This window comes from Seriola lalandi, unplaced genomic scaffold (assembly GCF_002814215.2).
Source record: "Seriola lalandi dorsalis isolate HSWRI2012SDOR001 ecotype SW California unplaced genomic scaffold, Sedor1 jcf7180002054903, whole genome shotgun sequence".
NCBI lineage: Eukaryota > Metazoa > Chordata > Actinopteri > Carangiformes > Carangidae > Seriola > Seriola lalandi.
Window position 1 is genome coordinate 42,575 of NW_019525455.1, and position 19,624 is coordinate 62,198.

General features: G+C 43.6%; 1 protein-coding gene across 1 annotated transcript in view; it reads left to right on the plus strand.

Annotated features, from left to right (window-relative positions):
• LOC111672864 (semaphorin-3D) overlaps window positions 1–19,606 on the plus strand; it is a 50,308-nt gene extending 30,702 nt beyond the window's left edge. Inside the window, exons 4-17 of the mRNA XM_023430438.2 lie at window positions 256–375; window positions 778–868; window positions 2,423–2,551; window positions 2,655–2,797; window positions 3,732–3,846; window positions 4,295–4,364; window positions 5,012–5,156; window positions 6,786–7,008; window positions 11,820–11,908; window positions 13,951–13,992; window positions 14,452–14,609; window positions 15,763–15,827; window positions 16,686–16,861; window positions 17,405–19,606. Coding sequence (XP_023286206.1) covers window positions 256–375; window positions 778–868; window positions 2,423–2,551; window positions 2,655–2,797; window positions 3,732–3,846; window positions 4,295–4,364; window positions 5,012–5,156; window positions 6,786–7,008; window positions 11,820–11,908; window positions 13,951–13,992; window positions 14,452–14,609; window positions 15,763–15,827; window positions 16,686–16,861; window positions 17,405–17,905 — 2,067 coding nt within the window. The 3' untranslated portion in view covers window positions 17,906–19,606. The remainder of the gene's footprint in view (window positions 1–255; window positions 376–777; window positions 869–2,422; window positions 2,552–2,654; window positions 2,798–3,731; window positions 3,847–4,294; window positions 4,365–5,011; window positions 5,157–6,785; window positions 7,009–11,819; window positions 11,909–13,950; window positions 13,993–14,451; window positions 14,610–15,762; window positions 15,828–16,685; window positions 16,862–17,404) is intronic.
• The last annotated feature ends 18 nt before the right edge of the window (window positions 19,607–19,624 follow it).

The following is a 19,624-nucleotide window of genomic DNA, read 5'->3' on the forward strand; positions in this document are numbered from 1 at the left end:
GCCTGAGAGAGGAGATGTAAAACTACACTGAGATGGTTTTTATATCTTCTGATGGATCAACACTTCAAATAAAACACAGGAAAATTAGCTTTAAGCTAACTCTTGTACGTGGTAATATTCATGTTTAATATTACACATACACAAATAATATGAATAATAGATGAGCTCAGATATTCTCCCTGTGTCTGTCCATAATGTGAACAAACTGAACGTTGAAACAAAACGCTAATATATTTTATTGTGTGTTGTTTTCAGACGGACTGCGCTAACTTCGTGCGGCTGCTGCAGCCTTTCAATAAGACCCACGTCTACGTCTGTGGCACCGGCGCCTTCCACCCACAGTGCACATACCTGCACTTAGGACACAGCAACGAGGTGAGGCAGCGATGAAGAGCAGCAGAAGGAAAAACCTTCAAGTGAAACATTTTCTGTTTGTTTTGTCACAAATCCGCTCAAAAGTTCGATTATTTAATTTTCTGTGCACATTCTGTTCTTTGTTATTGTGTTTTTTCTTGCTCCCGTTGATAATGGTACAAAAATAGACAATGTGATGGAAAGACAGATTTCTCCTGTGCAGCTTCACTGGAGTTTGATATCAAAGATAAATGTTTGCAGAGCTTCAGTTTTCCACCGATAATCAACAGACACACGAGAGGCAGAGAATCAGTTTCCTCTTTGACCTTTTGTTTATTGATCACCCTGTGTTTGTGTGTGGTCTCTCTCTCTCTCTCTCTCTCTCTCTCTCTCTCTCTCTCTCTCTCTCTCTCTCTCTCTCAGGGCCCATTCTTCTTGTTGTCTCACATCGTGGAGTCGGGCAGAGGAAAATGTCCCTTCAGTCCCAGAGAGCCGTTCACTGCTCGACTGACTGGTAGGTCTCATCTGCAGTCCACACATAACACACTGTGTGTCCGCCCACACACACACACACACACACACACACACACACACACAGACACACACACACACAGACACACAAGTGGATATATTAAATCATTTTCTTTCACTCTCTAACAGCTGTATTCATATTCTGGAGGCACTAACGTTCTGCGGCGTACAATCCCTCCACTGTCTCGTTCCTCGCCGCAGATCGTGCGTTCAGCCGTGGCGTGTGTGGTCTACTTGACTTATTTCACATGCTGACGTCAGCTGTTGCCCCCACGCGACATTAAAGACATAAAACACATAAAACACATCAACTACTGCTGGAGCTTTTGAGACAAAGAGCCTTCATAGAAGCAGCTGGGAGTTTTCAAACTGAGTTTTTGAATCTGATTATTGTCCTGGTGTTGATGGACGGAGACAGAGGAGCTGGACCTTCAACAGAAAACACACATGTGTTTTACATAGAGACTTGTAGATGGCTCCGGAGGATGTGCAGTGATCTAACTGTGAAATGAGACGTCTGATGGTTGAACAATGAGGCATCAACACGCACAGCGGGAGGCGCAGATTGTTCTTCTGTCAGTTTCATGTCGGAAAGATTGAGCAATAAACACCTGTTAAATAGATTTGTAACATTTGGAAGTGAGAGACCTTCATACTGAACTGGGCGATGCTCTCGTTTGTTAAACCAGCCTTAAGAGGAGGCGTATCCCGGTGTGTAAATAAACAAGATGGCGCCGGCGCTGGTTGAGCGCTCTGTGTCTTATCACAGACGGGAGTAGAGCGCTCACGCTGCTTCTCTATGAGTGTTTCTCCCGATCCAACTTGGCCGGGGCGAGACTCAGCGGAGAGCCAACATCAACAACAAAGGATGTGCTGGCTCCAGGTCGCGGAGGAGGCCCAGAGGAGAACGAGCTGGCATCAGGAACAGGGCACACCCTCCGCCGCTGCCAACGTCCAGTCCCAGGAGAACAAGGCCGGGCGACCCCGAGGTCAGGGATCAAATACCAGAGGGACACGCAGGACTGTGACATCACCTGCCTTACAGAAACATGGCGGATCCCCATGTTCCCGGACTTCCTCCCAAAAGTTACGTTGAGGACATTTCCCCCGAGCAGACGACGTGGATGAATAGTAGTCCGCCTCGTGCAACATCTGCAGAGGAGTCAATGAACCGAACACCTTTTATTCACAGCGCCGTCAGTAAATCAGGTGTTTTAATGGAGACAAATGGACTCTTTACGTTAAAGCTTTGAGTCTGAGGCTATGTGTGTTCAGTATGGCGTTCCAGATGTTTTACCATCTGTGTGCACGTCAAATATTACATCATGTCGTCACAGTTTTTCAGATGTTCCCAGACTCTGAAGTATGTTGTTGAAGTGTTTAGTGAAGAGGCGTCCTGTAATTGAACATGTTGAGGCTTGTTAACACGGATGGAGCAGCTCTGCATTGATCAGCGCATAAGATCAATCTCAACGGAGGAAAAGCTTTTGTTCTGTTTCTAACGCAAAACCTCGTTTCTGCCGCCGTGTGTCCGCAGACGGGGAACTCTACGCAGGAACCTCCGTGGACTTCATGGGAGCCAACGCTGCGATCTTCCGTACGACCATCCAGGGCAGCAGTCAACATTACATCCGCACCGAGGCCTACGACCAGAACTGGCTGAACGGTAAGACGCTGCGGACTGAGCTGTGACTCTTAAACCTCGCGGCCTCGCATTCAAACAGGTTCAGCCAAACTGTCTCCTCTCTCTCTCCCTCTCTCTCCCTCAGAGCCGGAGTTCGTGGGCTCCTTCTCCATCCCCGACACTCACAGTCCCGACGACGACAAGGTTTACTTCTTCTTCAAGGAGAGGGCGGTGGAGGCGGGACAGTGGGACAAGAGGGTGTACAGTCGCGTGGCTCGAGTCTGCAAGGTAGAAACTCAAGAGACAAAATACTAAATATTACTGAGGGACACAGTCAGTCCAGCAGAACCACACACAGCAGTGAGGTTCTGGTCAGTTCTAAAACAAACACTGTGAAAATACTCTGGTGCAACTAAAAGTCCTGCATTAAAGTTTAAACTGTTAAAGTGTCGTAAATGAAAAGAATCGATGCAGAAAAATGTCCCATGTGAGTTTTGCACCGATGCATTAAAGTGTAAGCAACATTTTCCTGTTGTAGCTAATTAGAATAAATCTAGTTTTATAGGATTGTGATGATTATTTTGTTTATTTAATCTGAATCTGCTGATTTTGACTTTGACATCTCCATCACACATCCCCAGAGCCCAGACCGACGTCTTCATCTTGTTCAGTCAATACTCGAAACACCAAATCATTCAGTTTCAACTTTCAGATTATTTAAGAAAATATTTAATATTTGTTTATTATATGAGAATTTAAGACAGAAAATCAGATGATTCTCACATTTAAGAAGCTGGAGCCATGAAATATTAAGATAAAGTGATTATTTTATTATTAACTCATTGTTTCAGATCTCATTTCATTTACTGTTGTGCATTTAATCTACAGTGGGTCATATTTCATGAGCTCTTCAGGGGCTTTGTATTTAGATGATCTGTACAGTAACTACAGCTGTCAAATAATAATTATACTGGAGTGAAAAAGTAAAATAAATAAATGCTGAAACGTAGATGAGTAAAAGTAAAGAGGCATGAAAGTATCTCAGATTTGTTCTTCAGTGATTCTGTTTTAATGTTGATTAGATGCATCTGTAACTGAGGGAAAGTCAAGAAAATTAAGATATATTATATTTTGAAAATCTCTTCTCTCCCTCTCTCTGTCTGTCTCTCTCTCTCTCTCTCTCTCTCTCTCTCTCTCTCTCTCTCTCTCTCTCTCGACCCAGAACGACGTCGGGGGGAAGAGGAGTCTCATCAACCGCTGGACGACCTTCCTCAAAGCGCGGCTGGTCTGTTCTGTCCCCGGACCGTCCGGAGTCGACACGCAGTTCGATGAACTAGGTAACACCGCTCGTTCCCTTCCCTCCTTTTCCTTCCTCTCCGTCTGCCTCCTCACCTCCCTCCCTCCCTCCCTTTTCTTCTTGTTTAACCTGGACACAGGTTAAACAGCTGCTCTCCCTCCTGTGTTTTCATTTCTTTATCTCGCCAGGAACCTTTCCTTCCCTCCCTCCCTCTGTCTTTTCTCACCTCACGATTTTTGAAAAGATTTACCGAGCTGCGAACTCTCTCCGCAGACAGTTTTGTGCTTATTTGGAAATGTACAAATTATCAATTTGTGTAGGGCCGCATCATGTACTGTAGGTTACTGCAGGTCAAAGCTCTTTACAGCCGACTGAAGCACAAACTGTATGACAGGTTGTCCACGCCTGACTCTTCTGTATGAGGAGCGAACAGTGTCACAGTGTTAAATTTAAATGCTGTCTCTCTGTGGTTGTTTTTTTTTTTCCAGAGGACATCTTTGTCCTGGAGACCAAGGACCCTCAGAATCCCACCATTTATGGCGTCTTCAGCACCTCAAGGTGAGAGTTCACTCCTCAGGATTAAAGTTCCTGTTTGCCCCATTTATATGTTTATGTCTATGTGCAGTTTTTATTTAAATAAAACGACTTGATTTTTGTCTTGGAAACAAAAAATAAAACATGAGCAACATTAAAAATCAGCAACATCAATCTGAAACTTTTTGATTTTTATTCTAACAAATTAGAAAAATTTGTAAAAAAAAAAATAAAGGAAACTTCTTCATAGAGTCAGTCAGGGTCACTCATTAACGTGCACGCTCACAGCCAGGCAGTTGCACGTGCACGCCCAGCGGTGTGTGGAAGATCAGAGGTCGGGTGTTGGTGGGTGGGTGCCGGGGTCAAAGGTGAAGAGGCCCGTCTGGATGTGTTATTGTAACCCTGACGTATTAAAGCTCACCCCTCTCCTCCCTCGCTCGTCCCCTCATCTCCTCCCATCCCTCCTTCCTCCTTCCTTTCTTCTGCTCCTCTTTCATCCTTCCTTGTTGTTCTGTTTTCCTTCTTCTTCATATTCTCTTTTCTCTCTCACTCTTTCTTTCTTCTTTGTCTCTGAGGAGTGTCACCGTCCTTTACTTCTAACCTGCCTCTTCAGACCCTCTCTCTTTTCTCTCCATCACAGCGAACACCAACTCTCGCTCTCTCTCCCGCAGCTCTATATTCCGCGGTTCGGCGGTGTGCGTCTACTCCATGGCGTCCATCCGTGCGGCTTTCAACGGGCCGTTTGCCCACAAAGAAGGTCCCGACTATCGCTGGGTGGAGTACAAAGGCCGGATCCCCTACCCGAGACCTGGAACCGTGAGTCCACACAGGCACCAACGAAATACAACGTGTCCTCACAACCTACAGTCTGCAGAAGACACGTTTCGTTATCTTGTCTTCTCACCTACAGTGTCATCTCAACAAAGTGTGTTCAGGCTCAGCTCAACCACATCATACAAACTGGTGCTACTGAGTCATGCAGTTAGTTTTGTTCCAAGGTTTGATTCATCTGCTGGAACTACACTTTATAACAAATGGACAAATCAAATTCCATCCACCTCTGTTTTACTTCCTGACTTACAAATCTCAAAACCTTGCAGATAAAAACTTAATGATTAGATTATGCTTATTAATATTATTGCTTATTAAAGGTCCCATTTTGTATAGATATAAGTCTCTTGTGATTATAGATCAGGTCTAGGTTCTATATTAATACTGTGAAAGCATCAAAGCGCTGAGAAACGGAGCTTTAAAACCAGCCGTCAGGACTTCCTGTAACTTTTGTGATGTCACAACAAAGCAGCCACCAGAGCTCCGAGCTTCTGAGCCTCTATGGGACCTTTAAATCTCACGGCTCATAATTCTTTATAACTACAGCGACAAGAGGACGGTATTTATGTTTGTGTGAATTTTTCCTGCGAGATTGGACTCCGAACACGTCTGATGAAAACAAGCCGACTCCGCTGTGAGAGGGTTAACCTCGGCTGATTTAACACCTTCGGCCGTGAACTCCTCTGGGAAGCTTCAACCTGTCAGGACGGCTCAGCTTTTAGTGTTTCAGTGTGTCAGGTGTTATTTCACCCTCCCTGCTGGGGAATTCACCTCTCCGTGGAGCCGAGGCGTTTTCTATCATGTGGTCGATTGCAGAAGAGGTCGGCCACGTCGCTCTGTGTGTGTGTGTGTGTGTGTGTGTGTGTGTGTGTGTGTGTGTGTGGATGTGGAGGGCGGAGGCAGAATGATTAAAAGCAGCATGAAACAGTCACAGAGATGCTGCGGTCACGACCTCTGATCACTGACTCACTGCACAGGAAATAATGGCTTCCATGTTGTTGATTCATCCTAAAATATTCTTTAACTTTTAACATTTTTGTTTTTATCTCATCAGTTCATCAATCTTCATCGCACCTCCTCGGGACATCTCTTCACCTCTACTCTTCACTTTCCCATCTTTCTCCTCTTCATCTCCTTTCATCGAGAGAAACTTGCGCCTCTCTCCACAAATCAACATTAACTTTGACATTATCTAAAAAGTTACATTTTTCCGAACGAGCTTTCCTCTCTCTTCCTCCTCTTCTTCCTGTCCGACCCTCTGTCCATCTGCTGCTGCTGTAATGTCTCATTTCCTAATGTCACGTGCACTCGCCGTCTGTTCTCAGTGTGTCAGTGTGAATATACTGAAGTAAAGTGTGTCCCAGGTGGATTTTGACTTTTACTAATGAGAATATCACATTTTGGTATCAGATAATTACCAACATCTTTTGGTTTCAGCGAAAGGAATCTGCACAAGTTTGTGGTTGTGAACTTTTAACGGTTGTAAGGTTCACAAGAATAAATGGAAAAGGTTGAAGAGAATAATTTAGTGCAACAGAAAGTGAAGATGTGACCCTTCAGATTTTGGCATCTACTCGACATCCTCATCATTCGTCCCTTTCTTCTTTCCTCCAGTGTCCCAGCGAGACCTACGACGCTCTGCACAAGTCCACCAAAGACTTCCCGGACGAGGTGGTGAGCTTCATGCGGCAGCACCAGCTGATGTGGGAGCCGGTGCTTCCTCTGGGCGGCAGACCCGTGTTCACCCGCATCAACACTTCCTACATGTTGAAGAGGGTGGTGGTGGACAGAGTGGACGCTGAGGAGGGACCGTACGACGTCTTACACCTGGGCACAGGTGAGGAGGAGGAGGAGGAGGAGGAGGAGGAGGAGTGTGGAAGAGGCATTAAACAGTGTGAAATAATAATAAACTAAAAGAAAAAAGATTAAAGTGCAAATTAGAGCAATAAAAAAAAAACTGGAAACACAAAGAAAAGATCAGTGGAATGAAAGAAAACAGAACGACGAGATGATCTGGAGGCAAAGACTGAAAAAGTCTTTAAAAGAAATCAGACAGATCGAAGCTTCATGTTGGTAAAAAGGTTTTTAAATCTGAGCTTTAGTAACGTTCATGTTCGTCTGAAACCATCGGACACACGTGACTTTTCAAACAAAACATGAAGCGAACTTAAAGAATTTTACAGTCGCTTTTATTTTTCTATTGTTTTGGAAACGAACTCTTTTGCTAACGAACTAAATAATATGTCGGTATGTTTTTGTGTTTTACAAAACGAGTTCCAGTGGTTCAGAAATAAAGGAGCCACTTGAGAGACAAGAAAAGATTTGTCTGTGAGGATTCTGGAAACTCAGAGCTGCGTTAACTTTGGTTTTTAACTTTGTGGTTTTGGTAAAAAAAAAAACACAGCTGGATATTTATTTTTTTGGAGAAGATCAGCTGTTTGGCTCCGTGACTCGAGCAGGAAGGTGATATATGAGCCGAAACATCTTTCCATTCTGTGTTTTAACCATGTCACATCGTTAAAACGTCATTTAGGACGAGTGTGTGTGAGTGTGTGTGTGTGTGTGTGTGTGTGTGTGTGTGTGTGTGTGTGCTTCATTATCTCGTTAAAGAACCTGTGGAGGCAGGAAATGGAAGAGTTCACTGTTTTATCCCAAAGCAACGGCTGCAGTAACCTGGTGTGTGTGTTTGACAGTGTGTGTGTGTGTGTGTGTGTGTGTGTGTGTGTGTGTGTGTGTGTGTGTGTGATAAATGGTGGAGGTTATTTAGCGGCTGGTGACAGGCCGGGGGGCCAGAGGTCCCTCGATGGCTCCATTCATCTCCTGTAAGTGGATTCCTCTCCAACATCTCTCATCTCCCCATCAGCTGCACATTCACCTGCCTGATAAATGCTCCTTCTGCTCTTTCAAGTGTCGAGGATCCGCCTCTCTCTCCGCTCGTCTCGCCGTCTGATGGATGATTTTGTTGCCGTTTGTCGAGGTGGATTACGTCTCTTTTTTTTTGATTTTTTAATTTATCGTGCTGCTGAGCCACGTGCGCACGCCAAGGTGGTTTATTCTAGAAATAAAATATGCATTTAGTGGCTTACAGGTTTAAGCGCATGTTCATCCCTGTTTTAACTCAACATTGTGACATTTAAGAAAAAGTTTTTAAGCTCTTTAAAAGCTTAATTAGCTGTAAACATTTCTCCCATTCTCTCTTGTCTAGTTTATATTTTTTTAATTCCCCAAAATTATGTTTCTAATACGTCAGTTTCCCTTCATGGAACTAAACCTGTAACCTGACGCATCTCACACACCCAGTCATCCATAATCCATATTAAGTGGATAAAGTGTGTAGAAATAATTAGTAAATAACAGTGTAGAACAAAGAAGTAGGAATTTTTAATGTTTTTATTTTAAAGGATGAAACAGGCGTTATTTCATCTTTGTTACGGTCAACGAACACCATGATGCTTACACCTTCTTTCAGCTGGAAGTCCATTCATTCCTTACTCCAAAAAATGGGTTCAGTAATTTCCTAAAACAGCTGGCCGCTGGTTTTTAGCAAACGTTACTAAAACGTGACCCTGAGATCTCGAGCGAAGGGAGGACGGAGCGGGAGATTGACAGACGGGTCGGTGGCGGTGTCGATGTCAGCAGTAAAGCAGACGTACTGGACCCGAGCCGAACCGGAAGACAAAGATCTCGATTTATGAGGAGCTCGCACATCCAGGAGGAGCTGGAAGTAGATCCGCTGTTCCACCGCACTTGAAAGGCGTCAGTTGGTTCGAGCGTCTGGTGAGGATGTCTCCTGGGCGACTTCCATCGGAGGCCAGGAGGCCTCGGGGGAAACCCAGAACACGCCGGAGGGAAACATCTCATCAGACCTGGGAACGCCTCAGGATCCCCCCGGGAGGAGCTGCAAAATGTCGCTGGGGAGAGGGACGTCTGGACTACCTCCACCTCCACCTGACCCCGGATAAGTGACAGGAAGTGGATGGATACTAAAACAAGAGGAAATAATGCATTAGAGATCATAGGGACTATTTTTCGGTGGCGGATTAATCCACATTTGGTGCTGTGTCTGAGACAGCAGGACAGAGTGAGTGGGAGTGTCTGTGAGAGAGAGAGAGAGGAGGTGTGTGCGTGTGTGTGTGTGTGTGTGTGTGTGTGTGACAGTTTGACCTACACTAACTGGAGGTTCTTTATAATTCAGATGTGAGAACTTCACACTGGTGCATCTGTCGCCTGGAGCTCTGCAGCGTGAAAACTCGCTGGCTGTTTTATTATTGATTAACATTACTGCGTCTGTCTGTCCGTCCTGTGTTTGACCTTTGAGAAGAAAAACAGAAACCAAAAGCAAAACAAAGGTCCTCAGACAATAAAAGTCTCCCAGGAGAGACCGTGTGAAAATATTTATCCTCATATTTACATGATGTCATGCACCCTCCCCATTTCTATGACAGAACAACTACACCTATAAACACTTCTGATTTCCAACAGAACATCTTATTAATTCAAACTAAATGATATCAAATGGTTCCAACAGGAACATCTGTCGAGTAAATAATATTTGAAGCCCACCCAGCTGAGGGTTCAAACACAGTCTGCAGCTCACGGCGTGTTTTTACTGTCTGTGTTTAACTTGTATAATAAGAATAAAAGATCATCATCATCTCCTTCAAACTTCAAACTGACGGGATTTGATTCCAGCTCTGAGATGAAATGACAGAAGTCTCTGATGATCACACACATCTCAGCTCAACATTAGTCCATGTAGGGGAGTCCTCTGTAAACACACACACACACACACACACACACACACACACACACACACACACACACACACACACACACACACACACACACAGAAGCGTTTTCCCACAGAGAGATCTCTGAGGTTCCCTGGGAGCATCCTGACATTATGTGTGTGTGTCTTTCTGTTTGTTTGTGTGTGTGTGTGTGTGTGTGTGTGTGTGTGTGTGTGTGTACACTTCTTGTGTTTGAATTTCTGCATGTGTATGTTCAAACGTGTGCATGTACAGTAACAGCGTGTGTGTGAGCGGGTGTGTGCGCCTGTGTGTTCACCGCAGCAGCTGGTGTGTGTTCTAGCTTTGAGGTTTGCTACATTGTGTGCATTTAGCTTCAGGATCCCTCCGTTGCTAAGGTTACTCACTATAGAATGTGTCCTGTGTTACCGTGGCAACAGTTGTAGAATGTTTGGTGATGTTTTTGTCACTTTTTACTTATTTTTTTTGGTATATTTTATGACCTGGAAAAAATAAAAAATAAAAATGAATTGTAAAATATATTGTCTTCCAAAACATGGAAAATCTTTTCATATGAGCAGAAAACGTGGGAATAATTAGCATTAATGTTCCCATGAAATCCCCAACACTGCTGCCGAGTACAGGTTTGTTTATGTTTAATGAATTATAATAATATCATTAAAGAAATTAAAGAAAAGCTGTAGCTGGATCAAGAAAGTGACGTAAAAGCTTACGACACAGGGAAAGTGCATATCTAGATATTGTTCAGGAAATGTATTCAGTGGAAATAATGATGGAAATATTTTAGGCAGATATTGAAAAAAGTGGATCCTCTACATGAAACGAGATGCTAAACAAGTGACTTCATTGTTTAAATATAGAATAACGGGGAATGAGAATGTAAAGAGGAAGTTGTAACAGGTTCTGTCCGACCAAGGCTCTAAAATCCAGACGCTGAAACCATCACATTTGACTTAAAATGATTATTTGATTATCAGAATAGTTGCCAATGAATTTTTCCGTTGATCAGCTCGACCTGTGGCGACATTATATATTGTTATGTTGTGTGTGTGTTACAGTTTCCAACTGAAAACCCCGTGAGAATTAAAGGTTTACAAAACAAACACAAGATCTGTCACTATTTATGATTAAATAAAAGCAGCAGACATTTCTTTCTCCTAGCAACAGTGTTTTCCCAGTTTAAACCGGCACATATTACTGCTGCTGAACGCTGCGCACAGCGTGAGTCTGTGCGTCAGCAGGAGAGGGAAACCTGCAGGTCATTAATTTAACCGTTGAATCATTAAAATCTCATTGCCCACATTTCCAATTCTTCACAGGACACATATTTTCCTCAGTCGCAACAACACGGTGAAGTTCAGGGGGATTCGTTTATTTTTCCTCGAGGCGTATCTGGTGTTAAAGGACTGAACTTCCACCAGTTCACCTCTTAGTTCAGTCAAAACAAAGCGTCCCTGTTTATAATAAGTGATAAATGGTTTATAGCACACTGTAATAGTGTAATGTAATAAAGAATAGTGTTTCTTATAGTGTTTATTAATGTGTATATCAACCACTGTAGCTGCTGTATAAACAGTTATGAATAACAAGATACTAAATCACAGTTACAGAGATAACATTAATAAAAACTTCAAAATGTCCTTATACCTGCTTGTAACTACATGACTGTGTCTATTAAATGTTTATATACTTGTAATAAATGCTAAAAGTAAAATGTCACTTTAAATATTTAATAGAAATATTAATTTGTTCTTTCAAAGTAAAAGCCTTTCTGCTTCAAAAAGCCTAAATATGAATTAAATGTATGTTTTAGTGACGCATCAGAGCCTCAGTGTAATAGATCCTGTTTCAGTGAACGTCTTCTTCTCTTATGTTGCAGACGACGGGAAGGTGGTGAAGGCGGTGTCGGTCAGCAAAGACAACTGGGACACGGAGGAGATCATTCTAGAGGAACTGACCGTCTTCCAGGTGAGATACAAGTGTCAATAAAGTTTTTTCTTTTTTTAATGACAGCTGCTACTTACAAATGAAGCAAAAACAGTGACACAGCAGGTGGTTTTTACTGATGGTGAACAGCTTCCTTTGACTCGCATCTTCCCACAGAAACATTAATATCAAACTGCACAGCCAAACACACACACACACACACACACACACACACACATGTCGCTCCACAGGACTTTTATGGTGAAAGTCGGAGCTTGTTTCGGTGTCTCCCGGTGCCCATCTGCACCATGTGATGTGCTGCGTGAGGCCTCGCACGTCCTTTTCCAATGGAACATATTTGTCTGGAATAACTCCAGTAAACAGAAAAACAGATAGCAGGGCACATATTTCCCAAGGTCCCCGATGTGAACAAACTAACGGGGGAAGAGCAGCAGCAGAGAGGAGCATGAATGTTAGTAAAAAAAAAAAAGAAAAAACAAAAGCAGAGGAAAAATAAGGCGAAGATTAAAGAGGGAATGAAAACAGAGCACAGGTGAAGGGAAGGAGGAAAGACCGAAAGCCGCGACACACAAAAACAGCCACAAACAAACAGGAAACCAGATGCTCATTGTTTGTTTACGTCTAACTGAGATTAAAACAGGAACTAACCCATTTCCAGCAGACTCACACACATCGGGGGCAGAGGGTCAAACAGGTGGCACCGACTCTACAGCTGTGTGATGAACTGCCCTGTTTATTTCATAGTTTCTATCCCCTGAAGGTCGGGCGGGTTGGAGCGGGTAGAGGCCGCTGACCGGGTTTCAGGCCGCAGGCGTTTGAACGGTCGGTCGGTGTCGGAGACAGGACAGACATATCACTGTAAAAATTCTCCTTTCTCCCGCCGCCTATCGTATCCCGACTCTCCTTTATCTCCTGCTTCAGTTCGACCCCTCCACTCAGAGGCGGTCAGGGGTCGTTGACTCCCTTCATCATTCGCTGAAACAAGTCAGTGAGCTGGAGAAATGGAGCTGTGGGATCATTAAGCCCTCGGAGGAAGAAAGAGACTCATTAGATCTCTAATCTCAGTCGCCGCCCTGACCCCAAGAGGCCAGGCCTCAGCGTTTCACGCGGCTCTGAGGGCATTCCTCGACCTCCGCAAGGGTAGAATATCAGACCGGTTAAAGATCGATGCGATAGTTCTTGTGTCAGTCATACGAGCCGAAGCTCTTTCTTACATTCCTCCAGGTTTGTCTGCAAACAGTGGGCGTACTGTAGTTCGGTGTGACTGAATGAATGAAGCTTTTATTCATGTGTGGACCCACCCAGTCCAGAAAAAGTTAGTTAACTTAAACACACACAGAAATTAAAGACCCATTTCCAGTTTCTGATCATCTGGAATATTTCAGTGCGTCTTGATTCAGCGCCACAGTATGAAAACCCGCTTACAAAGATGATCATAGCTGAGAATATGAAGCCTTTTATCTTTATTCATTGTTCTATACTAAGTGTGTTTCTATGCTGTTTGTTGAAACGTAAATTTATGCCATTATTCAGTAATTTAAACAGCTAAATAACACATCACAATCTGGCAAAATATGGGAAGAAATGCCAGAATAAAGTAAACCTGTGTTCATTTACCACTGTTGTATAAAGGTCTCTGTCCATGTGTAGTGTGATTATAGATCAGCTCTAGCTTCTATATTAATACTGTGAAAGTATCAAAGCCTCAGTCCACAGAGAAATGCACACAGCCTGTATTCAGAAACTGAGCCTTAAAACCAGCCGTCAGGACTTCTGGAACTTTGTGATGTCACAACAAAGCAGTCACCAAGCCCCGCCCACCTGGACCCACCATCCAAACCTTTACAGGATTTGGTTTCTCTGAGTGTTTTTACCTGAAATCTGCTGTATTTTTATTGGATCACTCAGAAAACGACAAATATATCTTCTTATGGATCAACACTTCAAATAAAACACAGAAGAAGAAGAAAATCTGTAGATGTGTGAGTATGAGTGTGTAAATGTTGTGTGTTTGTTGTGTAATGCAGCAGCTACATTCATCCATTTTCCTCTTCATCCCACAGAGTCCTTCACCCGTCCTGAGCATGGAGCTGTCGACCAAGAGAGTAAGTCTACGAGACGTCTGTGTGTCTGTCTGTGTGAGAAATAACAAAGACGTTATAAACTGATCCGAGCGCCTTTTTTTAATCAAGTAATCATTTTTTATTACCAGGTTTTATTGGAAGACTGCTGTGTTTTCAGTGTGAGAGCGACTGTGGTCGTGACTCAGTTACTGACTTAACCGCAGTGGCAAACTCTGGTTTCACAACGTGGTTTTTATATAATCTTACTTTAAAATGGGTTTTGCATAAAAAATTTAATGTTACAAATGTTTATCACAGAAATCCTTAAATAAAATCAAATAAATAAAGAGAAGAATTATATAATATATAATATTTTACAGTGAAATCAGCCTCTGAAAATGAATTTTCAGCAGTGAATCTTTAAAGATGTCAGCTCCAGCTCTCTCTCTTCTTTTAACAGTAGTCAGAATGATGAACTGAATCTCTCGCTCTCGCCAACAGCAACAGCTGTACGTGTCCAGCGAGCTCGGCGTGGTCCAGCTGGGGCTCCAGAGGTGCGAGTTATACGGGACCGACTGCGCTGAGTGCTGCCTCGCCAGAGACCCCTACTGCTCCTGGGACGGACAGACCTGCTCCAGATACTTCCCCACCAGCAAGAGGTAGAGAGGGAGGGAGGGAGGGAGGGAGGGAGGCTCTGTATGTCAGAAATAAGAGAAGACATGCAAACACTAATGGAAAGGATAAAGGAGAGGAAAGGATTCAGATTTGCTTCAGTTTAAAGGACAGAAAACCGAGAGAGGAGGAGGGGAGACGTGACAACACTCTTTACCATGGCTGAAACAACACTCTGTGTTTTCATGACCTCCTCTTGCTCCGTGTTTTCTCCTTCATAATCGCAGTAGCTTCGTATTTTCACCCCCCGAGCAGCCGACGGGAGAAACGACAGTGAGGAAGAGGATTTAACGCTGCTTCACACTTTTATCTAAAGGCAGCTGCATTATCTGCTGCTGTCAGCTGTTGTTTAACGGATGAGTCTGCTGCCTACATCAGTGCACACACACCTTTAACCTACGTTATTAATGTTTTCAGCACAGTTCTCCCTCGTCATAGAGGAGTTTAAAGATTTTACAGACAATTAATGATTGATAAAATTAGAAGATATAAAGTAATTCAGTTTTACACCACATGCACACATACAGACCTGAAGCCTGAAGCCTGAAGCTCGCAGGTGTGTTTTGTGCTAATCATGTGATTTACATACTCAGCTCTGATTGGACAGTTACTGCCATCCATTATACTGCTGTTATATTTTATTAAATGGGGAAGCTCTTTACCTCACGTTTGTTTGGCACTGTCATAAAGTGGAGTTGGAGCTAACGGGCTAACAGCTGCTAACAGCTGTTTTGCAGAGGGAATGAAAACAAGTGCAACAGGTCGCCCCTCGAGCATCAGGGGATATTTGTATAAAGTTGAACCTGCAGTGCCGAGGACCGGCTTGTATTTGCGTCTAGTGTCTGAGTCTGTGGTGAATCCTTCAGCTGCTTCAGTGCAGCTCAGCTGCAGGTTTTCAGTCACAAGCTGAGACAAACACTGATTTACACTGGAACGACATCGTCAGGGTTATTTTCTGTGGTACTGACCCTGATGTTGAAGATCAGTGGTTTACTCCTTTAAACTCAACTGAAAGCAACATGTGCACACAGTTTCAAACAAATACACATCAAGATGCACATTATAAAACATCTGTTTGTCTCTGTGTGTGTGTGTGTGTGTGTGTGTGTGTGTGTGTGTGTGTGTGTGTGTGTGTGTCAGGCGGGCACGCAGACAGGATATAAAATACGGAGACCCCTGGAGCCAGTGCCCACTCACAGAGGACGGTAAGGATTTCCACCGTCTGATATAAATAAACTGCCGTCAGTTACGCGATGGGACTGCAGTGATGTCACTACGGCGTGCACTCAGGAACAGAGGACTTCCACTCAACATATACACCCCGTGTGATTGATCACGTATGCTGAAGTGCTGCTGCAGAGCCGGAATGTGAAACGTCACAGTCTGGTTTATCTGTTATCTGAGATCTGCATGAGTCCGTGAGCGTGCACGAGCTCCTTATATTAACTCAGATACATGTGATGAATCGGTCTTGATGCCGAATGTTCAAACAGTCCAAATAAGAGACGACAGAAGATTGTTTCCAGTACATAGCTATTAAATCTCAGCAGGTTTTAAGTATGTAGCTCACGTCCCAGAAACAGTCGGTGTGCAGACTCAAAGGATAAGTTCACAGTTTTCCAAGTCTTTTGTCTTTTAGTAAAGGTTCATATTTTACACTGATATCCATAAGAAGATATATTTGTGGTTTTAAGAACCAAAAAGCATCTCAGTGTAGTTTTACATCTCCTCTGTCAGGTGAGGTGAGAGGATACAGTAGTTTCCCTCGTCTCCTTCCTGCTGTGAAAGCAGATGCAGGGCGCCATCTAGGGGATGAACTGTGTAACTGCAGTTTTCTCTACTTCCCCTGGCAGCAAAGATTATTCCAGTTTCCCAGGATAAATTGATGTTTAACTGTTCATATAAATGTGTCTATAAAATGTTAATGTGTGTTTCTTGTCTTGTGTCGTTTCTGTTTCTCTTCCTGTTAAAGCTGTGAAGCGTCGACGTCGAGAGAAACTGATTCTTATCGTCTCTCCTCACGATTTGTTTTTTTTTTTATCTCTCTTTCTTTTTAAACTCAGACTCGGAGTCTGTGGAGGTGAAGCTGGTGTACGGTGTGGAGGGAAACTCCACCTTCCTGGAGTGTGTTCCTCGGTCGTCTCAGGCCGAGCTCAGGTGGACGACGCAGCGCACAGAGAGTCAGCAGCAGCAGCAGCAGCAGCAGCAGACGCTCAGTCAGACGCATGGAAGCACAGAGGTGAGACTGAGACTCCTGTTCTCTCCATCTGCGAACATCTGCAGGTGACAGATGTTGACCTGCTTCAGTTTTCTAACAGAGATCATTCAGATCTACAAACACTTAGATAATATAGAATATCATTCCAAAAGGAGTAGACTGTGAATGTTTGGTTTGTTCTGGACACACAAAGGCGGACTAATGGACATACTGTAACTGAAGAGAAACAGGTTCGCAGGATGAACTGGCAGGTGAGTCGACAGGCGAGCAAACAGGTTCAGGAAACAGGTAGAAAATGCAGGTAGCAGGTTCACAGGGGAACACGAGGAAACTACAGACACAGGAGCTGAAGCAGAAACACTGAGGAACAAGGTGAAGGAACCAGGTATATAAAGTCCAGAGTTACTGAATGAGGTGCAGGTGGGGAGAGCAGGGGACGGCAGGGCTGATGGAAACAGGTGGGAGGGACAGGTGAGCAGGAGATGAGGGGAGAAACGAGGCTTAGGAGGAAAGACAGACTCTAGACTAAAAGCTGCTGACAAACCGTCTCTGTCGCCCGCTCAGCTCCCTCAGAGCGATGACGGATGCACGCTCCACATGAAGCGGGGGCTGCTGGTTCAACGCCTGGAGCAGGGTGACGCGGGCCTCTACACCTGCACCAGCCACGAGCACTCCTACAGCCAGGTCCTGGCCCGGTACCGCGTCCACATCATCCCCAACCACAGCCTCCACCCGACCCGCTACCAGCAGCACCACGGGAGGACCAGCCCGGCCGGAGCGGCGGTCTCCGGGTTTCTCGGCCAGTCCGGGCCCCCTCATCCGCCACCTCAGGTGCCGGGACACAGGAACTCGTGGCTGCCCCCCCAGCACCCGCAGCAGCTCCCTGTGAAGAGCTACAAGGACCTGCACATGGTGGGGACCAACAGCCTGAGCGTGGACGACTACTGCGAGCAGCTGTGGTACCGCGAGAAACGCCGGCAGCAGAAGCTCCGCGCTCTGAAGCTGAAGCAGGAGAGCAGGAAAGCCCGGGTGAGGAGGAACAACCCCCCCGAGACCCCCCTCTAGTCACCTGGAGAACACAGACACTGTCTACGGACAACACATCCTGCACGTGCAGAGGTTACATCAAGGACGTTTGCTTTTTGAGCAAATGATGTCAACCAGTAAAGTAATATTCAACAAAGAGAAAAGTATATCCTGAATAGTTTGACATTTAGACACTACAAAAAAAAAGGAAATAGCAAAGTAGAAAGAAAAAGTTATTTGTCTCTGAATTTATCTTGTTAGAAAGTTCGTCAGTTTGGAACGTAGGACGGTAGAACTCTGAGCTTCAGCTACAATTGAAAATCTTGTTTTTCCAAGTCAAAGTTTGGGAGAAATCCAGCCCCACATGACGCCATCAGGTGTCTGAATCCCTTTAGAACGAGTCACGTATTGTTGGTGTGTAACACAGTTGATCCTGTATATTTAATGCAGACGGTTTACGAGACAACACACTGTATCGTCCGGTCACGTCAGCACAAACAGAGAGACGCGGTGAAAAGGGAAGAGATGCATGTGATCGCGTTTTGTTTGCAGGCGTCTAAATATACATTTATATTTGTTGTTTTTTTTCTAAAAATATCCAGCAGGATGATTATCTGGCTGCTAACATCAAAAACCAACTGATCCGAGTTTTAAAAACCTGTTTTATTACTTTGCTTCTTACTGCAAGTGATGGGATCCTACATAAAAACCACAGCTTCTTCCAAATATACAACTTTTATTTTGTGTTTTATTCTGAGCTCTTCTCTCTGGTTTGAAGTGGATGAAGTGAATTTTTATGCAGGATTTTAATTAAAATCTGATCATAGTTGTTGGATTGTTTGTTTGTGCTTCCAACTCTGTCGATCAGATTTTATTAAATCACATTCACACACTCCAGATGAAAAAGATTTGCTAATTTTTAAACGGTTAATAAATTGTAGTTTTTTGCAAACTTAACTTGACTGTTGCTTATTTTGTCTTTTACTATTGAATATTCTTGTGAAATATTCTAGATTTGAAGCCAAGTTTTCAGGGTTTCTTGTAGTGTTAGAGAGACCAGTGGTCTGAACTATTTACTTTAATGCAATGACTTTACCACAACAATCCTTTTCTATTTTGTCCCTTTTTCTACCTAAACTATCTCCTCAGACTGTGTCAGTGCCGCGGTGCACCAGTGGCACCAAACAGCTGACGGGTGAAAATGTATCAGGATCTCACACACAATGCAGACAGACGTTTATATATAAATGTCATATATATGAAAAGTGTTTGCCCGGTTTACTGCTACATATTTAACTGTGTTTAACAAAAACATATAATGTTTTCTACATGTATTTATGTTTGTTCTGAGACGTAATGCTGATCTACGCTGATAAGATCTAGGCTTCATACAAACCTGACGGGTGGATTTAAAGGCCTCAGTGGAAACGCACATGAAATGGACCTTGCTTGAAAATACATTATGTATAGCTTATTAATTCTGCCATGTAACTAATAATTATTATTCACGTCAGTGTATATTAAAGAACTCTATTTTTGATAGTTTTCTTTCTTCATGTAGAAGAATTTAGTACATTTTCCTCAGTGTTTATATAAACGTGTGTTTTTGATAAGCAATTTTTTTATGTCACAACTCTAATAAGCTTTGAGATCAAGAACTGAATAATGAAACTGTGTTATACTGTATGTGAATAAGCCACTAAATGACAACTTACATGTAAAATAAAACAAATAAACACATTCAGATGTTTTACATTT